This window comes from Lathyrus oleraceus, chromosome 7 (assembly GCF_024323335.1).
Source record: "Lathyrus oleraceus cultivar Zhongwan6 chromosome 7, CAAS_Psat_ZW6_1.0, whole genome shotgun sequence".
Classification (NCBI taxonomy): domain Eukaryota; kingdom Viridiplantae; phylum Streptophyta; class Magnoliopsida; order Fabales; family Fabaceae; genus Lathyrus; species Lathyrus oleraceus.
Window position 1 is genome coordinate 85,181,543 of NC_066585.1, and position 15,733 is coordinate 85,197,275.

The following is a 15,733-nucleotide window of genomic DNA, read 5'->3' on the forward strand; positions in this document are numbered from 1 at the left end:
TGAATCATATTTTTTTATATTAAATATATTTGTCTAATCTAAATTTATTTAAAAAATAAATATTCTTTTTTCATTTTAATTAATAATTATAGCACAATCCATCTAATAGTGATTAAATCAAAATATCAACTTAAAATTCCATAATCTCTCTATTGATATCTCTAACAAATGAAACTTATTTTGTAGAATGCCACAAATCTTTTATCATTATCATAGTCATCCTTATCTCATGTGGTTGAAGGAGTGACAATACCTTCTTCAACCACAAGAATTTAGATACAAGAAATTTTCAATAAAACATCTTCATTAAAATAAAATGACAACGATGATTAAAACGTGAAAATCCACTTCTGAAGTTACATAGAAACACTTGAAAAAAATGAAAGGATTTGTTGTCTGATCTTTTGATCTTTTAGATCCAGAGGAATAGTGTATCTGTTTTTTTTTATGTTTCAACTAAGGAGGAAGAACATAAATAATGTTCAGTGGAGGAAGAACAAGATTTTTCTCTCTTTCTTATTTAATTTCTTTTTTCTAATTAACAATTTATTATTAAATTTTGAGTTTCATTTTTTTTAATTATATTTTTTTGTTTTATTTGTGGTACAAATATAATATAGTTTTTTAGTTTAATAATATGAAATTTAATATCACATCATCAAATCATAAGTCATATATTTTAAATATTATAAATGAAGGAGAAAAATGTTATTTTTATTAAATTATATGTATCCAAAAGACGAAAGTAATATTATTAGAGGATAAAATTGAAAAAAATGGATTAGAATTTGAGATGGATATTTATTTTAGGACAATTTTTTATTTCAAATAGACCACTCATTGTGTAGAATGGAGAGAGTAATTATTAACAAAAAAAAATATTATTTATAATATATAATATTAGTGTATTTCAATTAAATCCTAAAAATAATTCTTTTATTTTAAAATTAATAAATTCTTTTAATTAAACAATTTTATTTTATTTTGTAATTTTATTTTTATTATATTTTAGAAATAAATACAGCATTTTCCTAAAATATATAAGTTTTGAAGTTAAAAAATATTTTTTCTTATGAGTAGAAAAACAAAATCCAAAATTTTTATTGAGCCAAAACAACATAAAAAAAATTAGTGTTTTTTTTTAATACTTTTTTTATTTAAAAATGCAATAGAGTTTATTTGATTTTATATTAGAGAATAAAAATAACAGGGACATTTAGGACTTTTCATACAAAGTAGGGTTTAAGAGTTCTATTTTATAAATGTATAAATTACATCTTCTCACTTTTACACATCAGTTATATTAGAAAACCTAGTGATTTCGGCTGCTTCATCGTCAAGGTTGGTTACTCTTTTTTCTTCTCTCAATCTCTCCTTCATCAATCCATCTCACAACGCGAATTCTCAATTTTTTTTTGTTGATTTTTGTCTTTATGCAGGAAGGAAGAAGAGTCTCTTTGAAATCAACTAGCAAATATGTCTGGGTATGACCTAATTTTCTTTAATCCGTACCTTATATGTTTTATACTGATTATAAGGGTGATATAAGGGTTTTGGTGATTCAATGTTTGCGAGATTTTACTTGATAACGGTGAATTAAGTATATAGGGTAGTTTCGGTCCAACATTTTATAAGGGTTTTGGTGATTCAATGTTTGCGAGATTTTACTTGTTAGCAGCTTTTTGAAATAGTTGGATCTGATCAACATTTTTTAGTATCTGTGATTTGATCTTTATGCATCCGTTTAGATTGAGATTCTTGGATTATTTGCTTACTGTTGGTAAACTTTTGGTTTTTCAGTGAAGAAGCAGTTGTTGCAGCCGAGCCTGTTGTTGCTGCACCTGGAATTCCAGGGGAGCCAATGGACATCATGACTGCTGTTCAGCTTGTGCTGAGAAAGTCCCGTGCTTATGGCGGCCTTGCAAGAGGTCTTCATGAGAGTGCTAAAGTGATTGAGAAGCATACGGCACAGCTTTGTGTTCTAGCTGAAGATTGTGACCAACCTGATTATGTCAAATTGGTCAAGGCTCTTTGTGCTGAGCACAATGTTAGTTTGTTGACTGTTCCAAATGCAAAGACCCTCGGAGAATGGGCTGGTGTAAGTGCCTCTGCGTTGCTGTACATTATAAATCTTTGTCACAATTATTGAATTTGTATATTATTGTGTATTGATTTGTGTTTCTTCTTGCAGCTGTGCAAGATTGATTCAGAAGGAAAAGCGAGGAAGGTAACTGGTTGCTCCTGTGTGGTTGTCAAGGTATGACTTTAATTTCAAATTGAAATCTCTGAAGTCGGTTATCATCATCCTATGTATGTATCATCCTATGTATGTATCATCCTATGTATGTATCATCCTATGTATGTATGTTTATAATTATTTCCATTTTGCAGGATTTTGGCGAGGAGCACGAAGCATACAATGTTGTTTTGCAACATGTGAAATCTAACTGAGTTGCACTTTTCCTAGATTTGTTGTTCTCAATATGAAGTTTTTGTATAAGTCCTAAGATTTTTGTTTTTATGGATTATCTGCCTAGGGATTTTGATGGTTTAATACTTTACCATTCTCATGTCTGCCTTTTACTCATTTGTTGAGACTGAACTTTCTTTTGGGATCCATTCTCTATTTATACACTTACTATCAGCTTGATGCAAACCCACTTGAACTTGCAGAAATAGAATTTTGATGTTTTTCATTGATTAATACCATAGTTGTTTATGCCAACTTTTTTGATTTTTTTTTTTTTTTTGAGATTTTGACACTAGAAAAATTTGTTTTAAAATAAATGAGCCCATAATATTACTAAATTGCGATGAATTGTTCAAATGTGTGGAGAAGTGAAGTCTAACTGTAGCACATTAAGTTTTTATGATTATTGTTGTATATCTCGTTTGTAATGATTTTGTAATAATAGCATGCTGATTTCTTTTATCAATAGCTTCTTTACTCAAGTTAAAAAACCTTTATGTTGATGGTTTAGCAATTACTAAACAATCTTAACAAGCACGAGGACAATTTTCCCAATCAACTATTCTTTTCAGTTTATTTGCTTCTCTTTACTTTTCCTCCAATCAAGACCATCCCAAAAAACAACTTAATGAAGCAACATCTTTTTTGTAGCGACTTCTTATTTATTACGAGAGGAATTGAAGAAGAGAGGAAAGAAAACCTATGTTGACTCTGCACAGTTATTTGCATCTAGACTCATTCAATTATTATTAGGACTGTTGCCTATACTCTCTTATATTTCCTTCAAAGATATGGTCATCTATTGAGAAGGAGTTGATATGTCCACAACTTGAAGTTTGTCCCTGAGATAAAGAAACTTGAGATGAGATAGGTTTAGTCAAAACATCAACATATTGGTCCGTGGCAAGGATTTGCCACTACTTTTAGATTTGTGTTGATCACTTTCTCCTTGGAAAAAAGATGACCAAATTCATATGTTTTATCTTGGCATAAAGGGCATGATTATGAGAGAGAGCAACAATGTTCAAGTATCCACAAGTCTTCTGAGGCTGTGTTAGCAAGACTTATATACTTCGCCTTAGTGTTAAACCTTGCTACTAAATATTGTTTCTTGGACCATCAGAATACAAGAGTAGGTATTAGGATTATGCATGACCTAGATGTGGATTTTCTATCATTAGGATACGCACCCTAATCAACATCTGAAAATGCTTCGAGAGAAAAGAGAATGAGAGTAAATTCTAGATTAAGTAAAAGTCCATGATGCAAAGAGCCTTTTAGGTATCTAAGGATCCTTTTCACTACGACCCAGTGGGATCATTAAGATAGTCAGAGCCATGCCTTGAGAGTTTCAAATTTGAGATCATAGGTGTAAGTAGTCCTTTTGCTTCAGACAAATTTGCTTTTGTGAGTAAATCTCTTGAGAAATGAAGAGTGATCCATTCGTTTGGTGACTAACCTCCATACGTAAGAAATACTCCAGGTTGAAATTATGGTGTGGAAATTTGGGTTGTGGGATGAAGTTGAGTTGGACATGTGGTTCAACTAATGGTTTAGATGTAGAAGCTATATGATTAGTTTACTGAGATTTAATAGGAAATTTGGAGGGTTTGGATTACAGGGTTGGACTAATAACAAGACCAATATTAGAAGAAGGAAATAGTTGTGTGTAAGGAAACTTAACAACATTGAAGAAGACATCCTTTGAGATGTAAATCCTACCATTGCTTGCAAGGCATATAACCTTTATGGCTAGGTGAGTATCCAAGGAAAATGCACTCCATGGAGTGAAAATTGAACTTGTCAGATGATTATGGCCTAAGCAGACACAATAAAAAAATTTGAGAAACTTGTATTCAGGTATCTACTTGTAGAGCATGAAGAATGTAGACTTCATGTTCTAAAGACCAATAGGCATTCTATAGATTAAATAAACTACACTTAGGTAAACATAATCCCAAAATTTGAGACGCAACCCTGCTTGAGCAAGAAAGGTGAGATATGTTTCAAGCACATGCCTATGCTTGCACTCAATTGAGCCATTTTGGTGATGTGTGTGAGGACAAGCAAACCTGTGAACTACGCCTCTTGTGCTATACAAAGTGGCGCGAACTTGAAACTCACCACCACCATCTATTTGCACTGCTTTCACCTTAGTACTAAATTGTACTTCTGTAGCAGTGACAAAGTGTGTGAAAGTGAGCAGGACATTTGATTTTAACTTGATAGGATAAACCCAAGTGTATTTAGTGCAAGCATCCACACAAGTGAGTAAGTATTTATAGCTTGAAGTGGAAAGCATAAAAGCTGAGGCCCCTCCCCTACATTAGGATATAACAAGTCAAAAGGGGAATGCCAAACTGAATGAGATAAAGAACTAGAAGTCTGAATTTTTTTCTAGGCAACAAGAACTACACAATTCAAGGCTAGTTTTATGAGGATGTTGCACAGAGAAAGAGTAGTTTTCAAGGCTTCATGACGAGGATGTCCATGTTTGTCATGCCACACATTGTACAGAGAGGATTCCACATCACTATGCTGAGTAGCTTGATCACAAGTTAGAGAGTTGAAGTCCAAGTTAGAGAGTTGAAGTCCGATGAAGAGGTTGCAGATCACTAAATGCATAAAGGCCATCTTTACCTAAAGACCCTTGCAGCAGAACTTTAGATTGAACCTGATATTTGACGAGACATTTATCAGCATGAAACTCAAAGAATACATTATTGTTTTTAGCAAACTTGCTAATAGAGATAAGATTCTTAGTGATGTCAGGAACAAGCAGTAAGTTGTTAAGTGTCAATTGTGTGCTTTATAGAGGTTATAGACAAACCTTAACCATTGCCAAGAAGGACCTGATTAGAACCAGGTAGGTTGACTCCGTCAAGAAGGAAATTTGAGTTGTTTGTCACATATTGTGTGGCTCATGAGTCAGAATAATACCATTACCATTGTTGATTGGAAATATTGAAAGAGTTTATCAAAATTTTATTGCTATAGTAGAATAACAATAGAGCCAAACAAAACTAAATTCTGAGAAATACCTTCCCATCCAACATCGAAGACAACAGCAAAAAAAGTTATAACACTTGATTTACATTTCAGAACCACAAGAGTTAAGGAATAAATAAGGTATAAGATATTGTTTACTATTATTACATTTGAAGTTGTAATAAAGGTCCAAACCTGAGAAACTTTTCATATAGCTGGTAGTGTTAACTATTGATTAAACAATAAGTATAAAAATCATGCAAGGCCTTAAGATAGTGTAATGAAATGCTGCAGAGAACTGATCAAACTTGGAGGCCAGTGCTTCGTGTCTCTAACATATGAAAGATCTGTAAAGTGAGGATCAAGAAGAGTCGCAATTGTAAACTGGTTTTCAGCAAGCAATGCCGCATGCTTATCTGAGTATAACGCTGCTGCAAGAGCTGCGTGAACTTCTGCTCCAGAAACAAAAGTAGCATGAGAGAAATGAGAATTTTCATTTTTAAGCGCGATTCTGTAATGAAAATGCGAACATATTCATACCTGGATACCCCTTTAGGGATATTGAAACGTCTTCCATCTCTGCAATTGCTTCTTCTCTGTCACCAACTTCATATAGGGCCAGTGCTCTCCCTACCCTTGCATACTCTGAGAATGCCAAGTCTTTGTAGCTTTCAATCACCTGAAAAAACAAGTAGCATGAATACAGTACAGATTTGACAGATTATTAAACCATAGAATATGAGCATAAACTTATTGACACCTGAGAGAAGTATTGAAGAGCGCCATTGAAGTCGCCGAGAGCTTGCAATTCCCTACCTTTCTCCAACAACTCAACGCCTCTAGAAACTCTCTGTGAGATTAAAGCACTGGCGTCTCTTTCAGAACGAGTTACTGGATCATATTCTGTGTCAATTACACTGTTATCTTCACCAAATGCAGGAAAAGGAAGGAAAAGGAAACTAGAAAGAGGGAGGGAGAAAAGGAACAAGCGTCTGTTTGGAAGTTGAGATATGGAAAGGGATGGTAGAGGTGATGATTTGGTCTGCTGGAAGTTCTGTATTTTGTTAGTTTTGGGATTTGGCAATGGAAGATGGGAAATGGGTGGTGCTGCTATGCAGCATGCACCTACCATAGTTGTCACTTGTGACCAAATATTGTAGGAATGCTTTTTCTTTTAATAGATAGATTTGTCACATGAGATATTTTTTTGTTATCTACCTCATAAAATATCCAATGCTTAAAATTGCATTTTGTATGGTAAGTCACATTTCCATATAATTTCACTTTGAATTAGATTAGTTTTTTAGTTTGATTTAAGTTTTAGAAAGGTTTTTATTATATATATTTTTTCTATTACAATTTTATATTTCTTAATTATTGAGATAATTAGTCTCTTGTGAATCACAATGCCTATACAATGATTTTTGACAGAATTAACGATTACATGAATCACTTTTCGCCATAATATTCTATCAATGATTAAGTTTTTATCCAAATCATTAATCTCGCAATCTTTTTTAATAATTTCTTTGATTGTATTTCTAAGTCTTCCTCTTCCTCTAATTGTTTGTCTTCTCTCTATCTGATAAACTCTCCTTACTACATAATTTATTGGTCTTCTCTCTACCTATCAAAATCACCTAAGTCTATTTTCCACAATCTTCTCCATTATACACACTCTCTCTCTAATATTTTCATTTCTAATTCTATCCTGTAGAGTCTTACCACATATCCACGGCAGAATCCTGATTTTTGTTACACTTACTTTATTCTCGTGTTATTTTTTAACCGCCAAACATTTTGTCTCATACAAAATCGCATGTCTTACCGCAACCCGATAAAACTTTCCCCTCAACTTGAGCAGTACCTTTGCATCACATAAAACACCTTATACCTTTCTCCATTTCAACCCCTCAGCTTGAATTCGATGGTTACATCCCCTTCTATTTCTTCATCATTTTATATTATAGATCCAAGATATTTGAATTGTGTTACTTGAGAGATAATATAGTCTTCAACTTTCACCTCTAGGTTCGAAATACTACTTCTTTTGTTGAACTTACATTCCATATATCCCGTCTTACCTCTACTTAGGCAAAAACCATGTATTTCTAAAACTTGTCTCCAAATTTTCAACATCTCATTTAAATCCACATTTGACTCTCGAAAAAACATGCATCTTGGTTCTAACTCTTGGATGTGTTCCGTGAGTACATCCAAAATTAAGGTAAAAAGGTAGTGGATTTAGGGTTGAACCTTGATGCAAACCAAGGAAAATCGTTTGTCTCTGCACCTTGTGTCCGCATACTAGTCGATGCTCCTTCATACATATTTTTGAATAACTCGAAGATATGCAATCTTAACACCCTTTCTTATCTAGAGCTTTTCACAAAATCTCTCTAAACACTCTATCATATATTTTTTACAAAATCAATTAAAATTAAATGCAAGTCTTGTTAGTTCATCCTTATAATGCTTCATCACACGCCATAATAAATAAATCGCTTCCATTGTCAACCTTCCAGGCATGAAACCAAATTGATTCTCGGAGACTCGAGTCTCTTTTTTTAATCTCCGTTCAATCACTCTTTCTCATAATTTCATTGTATGACTCATAAAACTTAATCCTCCTATAATTTACACAATTTTGTATATCCTTCTTGTTCTTATAGATTGAGACTAAAATGCTTCTTTTCCATTCCATCAGCATGCGCTTTGACCTGATTTCATTTATTAAAGAGTTTGATGAGTGACTCTATGGCTTCAAAAAAAAACTTCCACACCTCACTAGGAAGTTTCATCCCAATTAGATCTCTACCTAAATAAAAATTAGCTAATCCAAGCATGGCCCTAGATAGATAGATAGTTAACATGCTTTTGATCATTTTCAACCCATTAAGATGGCAACAGACAAAATGTCCTCATATCAAGCTTATCAAATAAGTTCAAATCTTATTATTTGAATATATCTTCCGTGATTGCTTTTATTATGTTACTCAAGCTCTGCAACATCCACAGTTGGAGCACATCTTTGCTCAGACATTATTATATACAATTTGACTTTATTTGAATCATCTGCTGTGACTTAAAAAACAAAATAATTGCATATCTTCATATGAAATTGATGTGACTAAAAGAAAAACAAAAGCCTCAGGAAATTGGGGACAACCTTCATCACTATATTGCATCTACATATACAAGACAAAACAGAAACCTACAAATTTAAAATGGCTTTCACTTGTGCTAAAATAAACAGCAAATTATGTTAGAAATCCATGAAATGGATTCAGCACGCCCTTTTCTGTGAGACCGTGATTACTAAATTGCAGCTTCTGAATGAAACAGCTTCTTAAAATCAGCAACAGCCACTTGTGGATGCATCAGACTTGGGTAGGTTGTCCTTAAAAATGTTCTTTTTTACCCCCTTAGATCCCTCGGCTAAGAGGCTAGGTGTATCAAGAATCTGCATACAACCAGTGAAAAGAAATCCCTGAGTCACCATCATATATTATTCATCACAAATTACATAAAGGAATTCAACCCGTATCTCAATTCATTTATCGTCTGCCATTGAGAACTTGTTTAAAAAAACACTCCTTTCCGATATTGCAGTGCACACACTTATTGACCAAAGTTAGGTTTGTATTTAAATGGGCACATATATCACTTAACATACCTTCAAAACAAGCTCTTCAAAGCATTGCTGCACGTTTACTCGAGTTTTAGCACTGCATTCGATAAATAAGCAACCATATTCCCTAGCAAAGTTTATTCCTTCTTTCTTTGTCACAACTCTATCCTCCTCCTGAAAATAGGCACACATGCATAAACACTCAATAGTAGAAACCTAGGTTGTTAATCTCGGATAGTAGAGCGTAGCGCCGGACCCCTAAAATGCTATAGCGGCATAGCGGATAGCGGGATGACCGCTATTGTGAACTTTAAAAACCAAAGTAAATACTTAACATGAATACATAAATACTTAAAATAAGTTCCAACAATATACATAATGCCTTAAAAACAGAAGTTGCAACAACATACATAAATTCCAACCGCACCACAATATAAGTTTCTATCAAAATCAAATTATACAATTAATATCAACATCCGCCTCATCTTCACTTTCACTTCTAAGTTCCACCACATTAATATCATCTTACTCATCACTTGATTCAATTTCAAACTCTTCTTCTTCCACCTCCAACTCTTCATCTCCATTAGACACTAATGTAGCAAGTCTAGAGTTATGTCTACCAACTCTTGTTGGTTCATTAAGAATAGGTGAAGAGGAATGCCTAGAGAAATAAATGTGAATGTATGAGAAAGTGAAGAAAAAGATGAATAGATGAAGAGGAATGTGGAAGAATAAATGAGAAATATCCACCGCTTGTTGATTTTTGGCCGCTTGATGATTTTTAGGTTGAGAAGAATGTGGAAGAAGAAAATTTGCAAAGAGAGAGAACGGCAAATTAGATCCACTGCTTGCTGATATAAGTGAAGAGAGAAGTGAAAATGATCTAAAGCATCACTAGGAGCTTTTATATTAAGTCAAATAAAAGAGAAAAATATCAATTTGGCCTTAAAAAAATTCAAACTTACAATATTGGCCTCATCTTCAAAATAGCAGTCTGTAAACCGCTACAAAACCGCTATTGCGCCGCCACGACTTCACAAATAACGGCCGCTATTTCCGCTATCGCGGATAGCGGTTAGCAGCCCAAAAGCGTGGTGCCGAGGTCTTGTACTGCTACGCTATAGCATGCTATCGACAACCTAGGTAGAAGCTAAGCTAGAGTTGTAAAACTGAGGCCAAAATGGAGTCCATGCAACTCATGATTTGTATATCCTCCTGTTGTTTATGGGAGGATAAGCAATCATGCTAGAAGCACCATATGCCAAAAAAACACAAGTACATTAAATCGAACAACAGGAGGAAACTCCTACCAAGACGTGCTGATATACCCAAATGGAAAACAAAAACTTTATTCCATATCAGATGGTAAAGAGGAAACTTCTGATAAAATTTTAGGTGTTGTGCTTTATCCAAAAACTGTCTCACCCTCCTTTTGCAGAACTTTCTAAAATGAAAAGACAAAAAACTGGTTGGATAAACTGCTATTTACCGCAATCTGTGATTAACTTAAAAACATTTTAAACTACTTACCCAGTCAAAATTTTCTAAGATTGAATGCCAAGGTTAATACAAATAAATATTAAGAGACAGCATGTGACAGTAAACTTCCTTAAAGAATACCTTATCTACTTTGTTTCCAACAAGCATCCTCATGCAGTCTTGATTTGTCGAATAAAGCTCTATTTCCTTTGCCCATACTTCAGATAGATCTGTAAATGTTTCTCGCCGGGTTACGTCATAAACTGCATCAGTTTTGGGAGCAAAATATCAGGTAACCAGCTAATCCAAAACCTAATTTTCAACGCCCATCAACTTAAAGAAAAGGACATCTCCCAACTCCAAAGATCATTCAACAGAACGCATCTAATAGAGATATTGCAGTCATTTTAGAAGGGAATCTTATCACTAACAAAGAAAATACAGTTTGGACATTGAACACCACAGAACAATTAAATGAAAGACTAATTCAGTAACAATTAACAAACAAGGTGTTTCCAGGATCTACTAGCTGATATCCAAATTAGCCTTCAACACATGATTTTACAAAGCAAGATAAATGATATCAACTCTCACAAGATCCAAATCAATAGAAACTAAACTTGAAATGAATAGATATAGAAATAAAAATAGAAGTGGTATTCTAATAATCAAAATCATCATCTCAGATCACCAAACATTCCCGGCAAAGGTCAGAAAAATGACAAAAAGATTTCCGATGTGAACTAACTCGCAGGTAAGTAGATGTCAACGTGTTTTAACTTTCCAAGGCAGCAAAAAAGCTTAAACTATGGAGAAACTCTGGCCTTAACCCTACTAGAAAACAACTAATACAAGACAAATCACATAATAGATATCATTAGTAGTGGCAGCTTAACAAGAACATATCAACTCTTCTCCGGCCTAATAATCGACAACAAACCCAGAATAGCATTCTACTATTCATCTACTAGTAGTACCGGTCTAAGTTGCCGTCAAAATTCAAGGCATTTCACACAAAGGAATAATAAATGTTCAATTGGAAAAAAGAAACTTACCCATAATGATTCCTTGCGCCCCTCTGTAGTAAGAGCTAGTGAGTGTTCTAAATCTCTCCTGACCAGCTGCATTATTCAGTAATAACAAAGACTTCCAATTTCAATCAAATATGGTATTGGCCATCACACATCTGAAAAAAGACGTGTCTGTGTGTCTATGTCCGTGTCGATGCGTCACTGACAAGTGTAATTACTTTCAATTTATTTAATTTTTTAAATTATTACCAGTGTTGTGTGTTGTGTGTGGTGTCCGAGTGTTGTGTGTTGTGTGTTGTTTGTGGTGTCCGTGTCTTGGTTCATAGTTGGCCAGTCAATTAAAAAAGCTTCCATGATAGCCAAATCTACAGTTAGGTTCTAATCTAATAACCTAATAGACAAGTAATTGTAATTAAATAAAGGTATAGATAAATACACTATAAGTTTATACCAGTATCCCAAATTGCAAGCTTGAGTTTTTTACCCTCCATGGAGACATATTTGACCTTAAAATCAACACCTGTAATAGGAGAGATAAATCAAAGTGTGCATAAAAGTAAAGGAATGAATTGAGAAGAAGAAAAACGGACCAATGGTGGGGGAGAGATCTTCAAAATCATCGGAGGTGAATCTGAGAAGAAGACTACTTTTGCCAACACCAGAATCCCCAATCATTAATAGTTTGAACAAATAATCGAATTCTTGATTCCCCGAACTCGAATCCATCGCAACCAATCAAGAATGATAAGGAATGAATCTCAGGCGGGTCGGCGATGCAGTATGTATATGTATCTATCACTTTATGTTTCAAGAAAATATTAAGCATTTGCTTAACCAACAAGCATCCCTCCAATTATTATTGTATTTACTTTTTCTGAAAAAATATTGAGTCATTTTTATGAATATATAAGTTTAATAAATAAATTAACTAACATATATCTAAGATGATATCATGATGATGATTTAATTAAATGTATTTTTTTTTGTATAATCTAGCCTATGAATATTTAAGGTTTAATGTATATCCCCTAAGTATTTTGAACACATGTTCAAAACTAATATTTGACCAAATAAGAGCGAAGGAAAAATAGTAGTTATTTTTATCAATTGGAATTAAAATAATATTTGTGCAATATAACCTTTTTTACTTTACTTAATAATTTGGTTATTTAGTTTATCTTACGCGCGCACACACTTCTGATTTATTATTATTTTTTTCAAAACTCCTTTCGGCTTCATTAGTCAAATTTAACCTTTTTTTTTTGTTTTGTTTTAAATTGTAGAAGGAAGTGATGAAACTAGAAAAATATAATATAATGAATAAAATAAGACAAGATGCGTAAAGTAAGAGAAGGTTGAGGATTAAGAATTTGAGTGTGTTCATTCAACTTGACTTTATTTTGTTAATCCCTAAAACAATTTCTCTACTTTATTTTATTAAGAATTTGAGTGTGTTCATTCAACTTGACTTTATTTCGTTAATCCTAACAAAATTTCTCTACATCTCTCTCACATAATTTCATTATCTACCTCAATTATTTTCTTAGTCAATTTCTCAGATTATTCCATCTTCTCTCCTTTGACATATTTCTTTTAGAGTTATGCATGCATGAGATAGCAACAAGACACTTTCACAATAATTTGTTCTGTCGGCAGAAACGTAATTTAGGAATTCTTATTTCTTTTATAAACTTTATGAATAATGAATAATACAGTCTACTGGTATTTAGACCATATATTCCGGTATACATATAATACAATTTAGAAATTAATAAGCTAGACTATAATGCATATAATCAAAACAATAAATTGCTCAAATATTTGAATAACACTTATATAAAATAAAAAATGTCATTGAAATTTTTGAGTTACATTTTCGGATGAATCATGCATCACCCGTCACTAGATTAAAATAAAAAATTATTTCAAAGATCCATCTTCAAATATTTTTAACAAATATATTAATATTTGAACAGTTCAATGGACATTAAGCTGCATCTTCGGAGGATTGGGTCGAAATTTTAAAATTTATATAACGTTTGTATGTCTAATTTTTTTGAAATTGTATTTCCAAAATAATTTGATAAAACAGTCACATGCATGATCACACAATCATACATGTTTTCTACTTCAAACCCTTACAAAAAACGATTTCATTCTCAATTCACATTTTCACTTCAAATCTTCAAATGTGTTTCATCACATCAAAGAAAAAATATCATTTATTTCAAGTCTCATTTGTCACATTAATCTTGTTTTTAATCTGAAAAATATGTGTTTATTTCAAAGATACATTTTTGGAGTATATATGAACAAAGTCATCAATTAGGTTCTGCCTTCTACCTGATTTATGGCAGGTTCCAGAAATGTATCACTGAAATAAGATAATAGGGTGTCGTACCGGAGATATATCTCCAAAACCAACACTGATACACATGATAGAGTTTTTGAGGTTCACATTTGTTCACAACTTCTATAAATTAAGGGGCTATTGTTTTTTATTTCACACACACACAGAAAATATTTCAAATCTCACAAATAAACATCATCTGGTATGTCGCGAATGTCTACTTCTCCAGCGCGACATCCAGGCAAAAGTTTAAGCTCAATGAGTACGTCTCTTTTGCAGATCTGAAATACAAAGTGCATAATCTCCTATCTTACGGAGGTAATCAAAAAATTATCAAGCTCGAGTACCATTCACCGTCGACTGACAACGAAGGGAAGATTGAGTTCAACAACTTTGAACTTAAGACGAATGCAGATGTAAGGGCTATGTGGAGTACATTTTTCTGTCTCAAAACAAAAGTTTCGTTCGAGTTGGAAGCGATGATTTCCATATTGATCGAAAATATCGTGAAGATGTTGAAGCGTTCACCTGAATATTGAAATGTAATGTTTCATTTTAGGTTGAAATCACCTATGTAATGTTGATTATATGTTATAAGTGGTAATTTTATTTTGTCAAAATACAAGTTTTGGATTTCTACCTCTAATACTAGTGCACGTATGTTACGAAAATGCATCTACAAATAAATTTCGAAGATAGGTGTGAAAAACAAAAGAAATGGGGGGTTTGAATTAGGTTTTAAAAGCAAAAGCTTTTTCCAAAACAAAAACTCTACTAACAAGTTGAATAATGAAGAGATAAAAACACAGTGATTTTTATCCTGGTTCGCTTGAAACTCAAAGTTAATCCAGTCCACCCGCCAAGGTGATTTTCCTTATACACAAGGACTTAATCCACTATAATCAACAGATTACAATAAACACAAAGAATACCATTCTTTGTCTTCTCAAAGATCCAACTAAACCTTAGTCTCCTCAAGGATTCACACAGAAAAGTTTTCTTTGTCTTCTCAAGGATAACCTCCTTAAGGAATCAAACAAATAGTTTGAATACAAGTTTATGTGTTACAAGAAGGTTCTTCAAAAGCAAATTTTACACAAATGAGTAATAAATACTTAAAGAACACTGAATACAAAAGATGAGCTTTTCACAAAGAAAATTAGTTTGTGTAGCTTAGCAGCAAAACGCGAGCGAGCGAGCGAGAGTTCTTCAAGTCTCCAATACATGCTTATATAATGTAAGCATATGACCGTTGGAAGGGAAAATGGGGAAAGCTCCTTGAGCGGCTACCCACTGTTGGATGAGAAAGGAATGATACCACATACATCCTTTTACCCATAAAAACAATGATAGGTGTGATGAATAGTATAGTCCTTGTCCACGAAATCAGGTAGTGGAAAGGTTGTTCGATTTATACTATGTACTATTTGATCATGTTCCCATTTTATCTTATCTTCATATTCATTGGCTTCTGATAAAAGATGATTGAAGTATGAAGTGAAGAAATAGAGAGATGGATTCAGAAACTTCAGAACCTTGGGTCAGAACCTTGACAGCATCAGTAGTCTAGCTTGAGTTCTTTAGAATCTTTAGAATCTTCAGAAACCTCACTCAGAACCTTGATAACTTCAATCGCCTGTCTTGAGATCTTCAGAATTTGCAGCTACTTAACACAACTTCAGAAGCTTATCATTCTTCAAAAGCTTGTTGATCAGAGTCACGTCCAGAAGTAAAACAACTGAGAGAATATTACAACAATAACATAATGTCTCCTCAGAAGC

At 33.2% G+C, this 15,733-nt stretch overlaps 3 protein-coding genes across 3 annotated transcripts; 1 reads left to right on the plus strand and 2 right to left on the minus strand.

Moving 5' to 3' along the window:
* Positions 1-1,235: 1,235 nt before the first annotated feature.
* LOC127105133 (40S ribosomal protein S12-2) lies at positions 1,236-2,704 on the plus strand. The gene is made up of 5 exons (XM_051042295.1): positions 1,236-1,341; positions 1,440-1,484; positions 1,801-2,098; positions 2,192-2,257; positions 2,392-2,704. Exons 2-5 carry the CDS (start codon positions 1,477-1,479, stop codon positions 2,449-2,451), a joined length of 432 nt encoding a protein of 143 aa, XP_050898252.1. The 5' UTR covers positions 1,236-1,341; positions 1,440-1,476; the 3' UTR covers positions 2,452-2,704.
* A 2,830-nt stretch (positions 2,705-5,534) lies between these two features.
* On the minus strand, positions 5,535-6,695 carry LOC127105132 (uncharacterized). The gene is made up of 3 exons (XM_051042294.1): positions 6,219-6,695; positions 5,999-6,137; positions 5,535-5,910 (listed from the first exon to the last, which is right to left on the minus strand). The coding sequence occupies exons 1-3, from the start codon at positions 6,588-6,590 to the stop codon at positions 5,726-5,728; spliced, it is 696 nt and encodes a 231-aa protein (XP_050898251.1). The 5' UTR covers positions 6,591-6,695; the 3' UTR covers positions 5,535-5,725.
* Positions 6,696-8,543: 1,848 nt separating this feature from the next.
* LOC127105134 (ras-related protein RABC1) lies at positions 8,544-12,482 on the minus strand. Its single transcript, XM_051042296.1, has 6 exons — positions 12,193-12,482; positions 12,054-12,122; positions 11,627-11,692; positions 10,713-10,834; positions 9,135-9,263; positions 8,544-8,921 (listed from the first exon to the last, which is right to left on the minus strand). Exons 1-6 carry the CDS (start codon positions 12,326-12,328, stop codon positions 8,814-8,816), a joined length of 630 nt encoding a protein of 209 aa, XP_050898253.1. The 5' UTR covers positions 12,329-12,482; the 3' UTR covers positions 8,544-8,813.
* Positions 12,483-15,733: the final 3,251 nt, after the last annotated feature.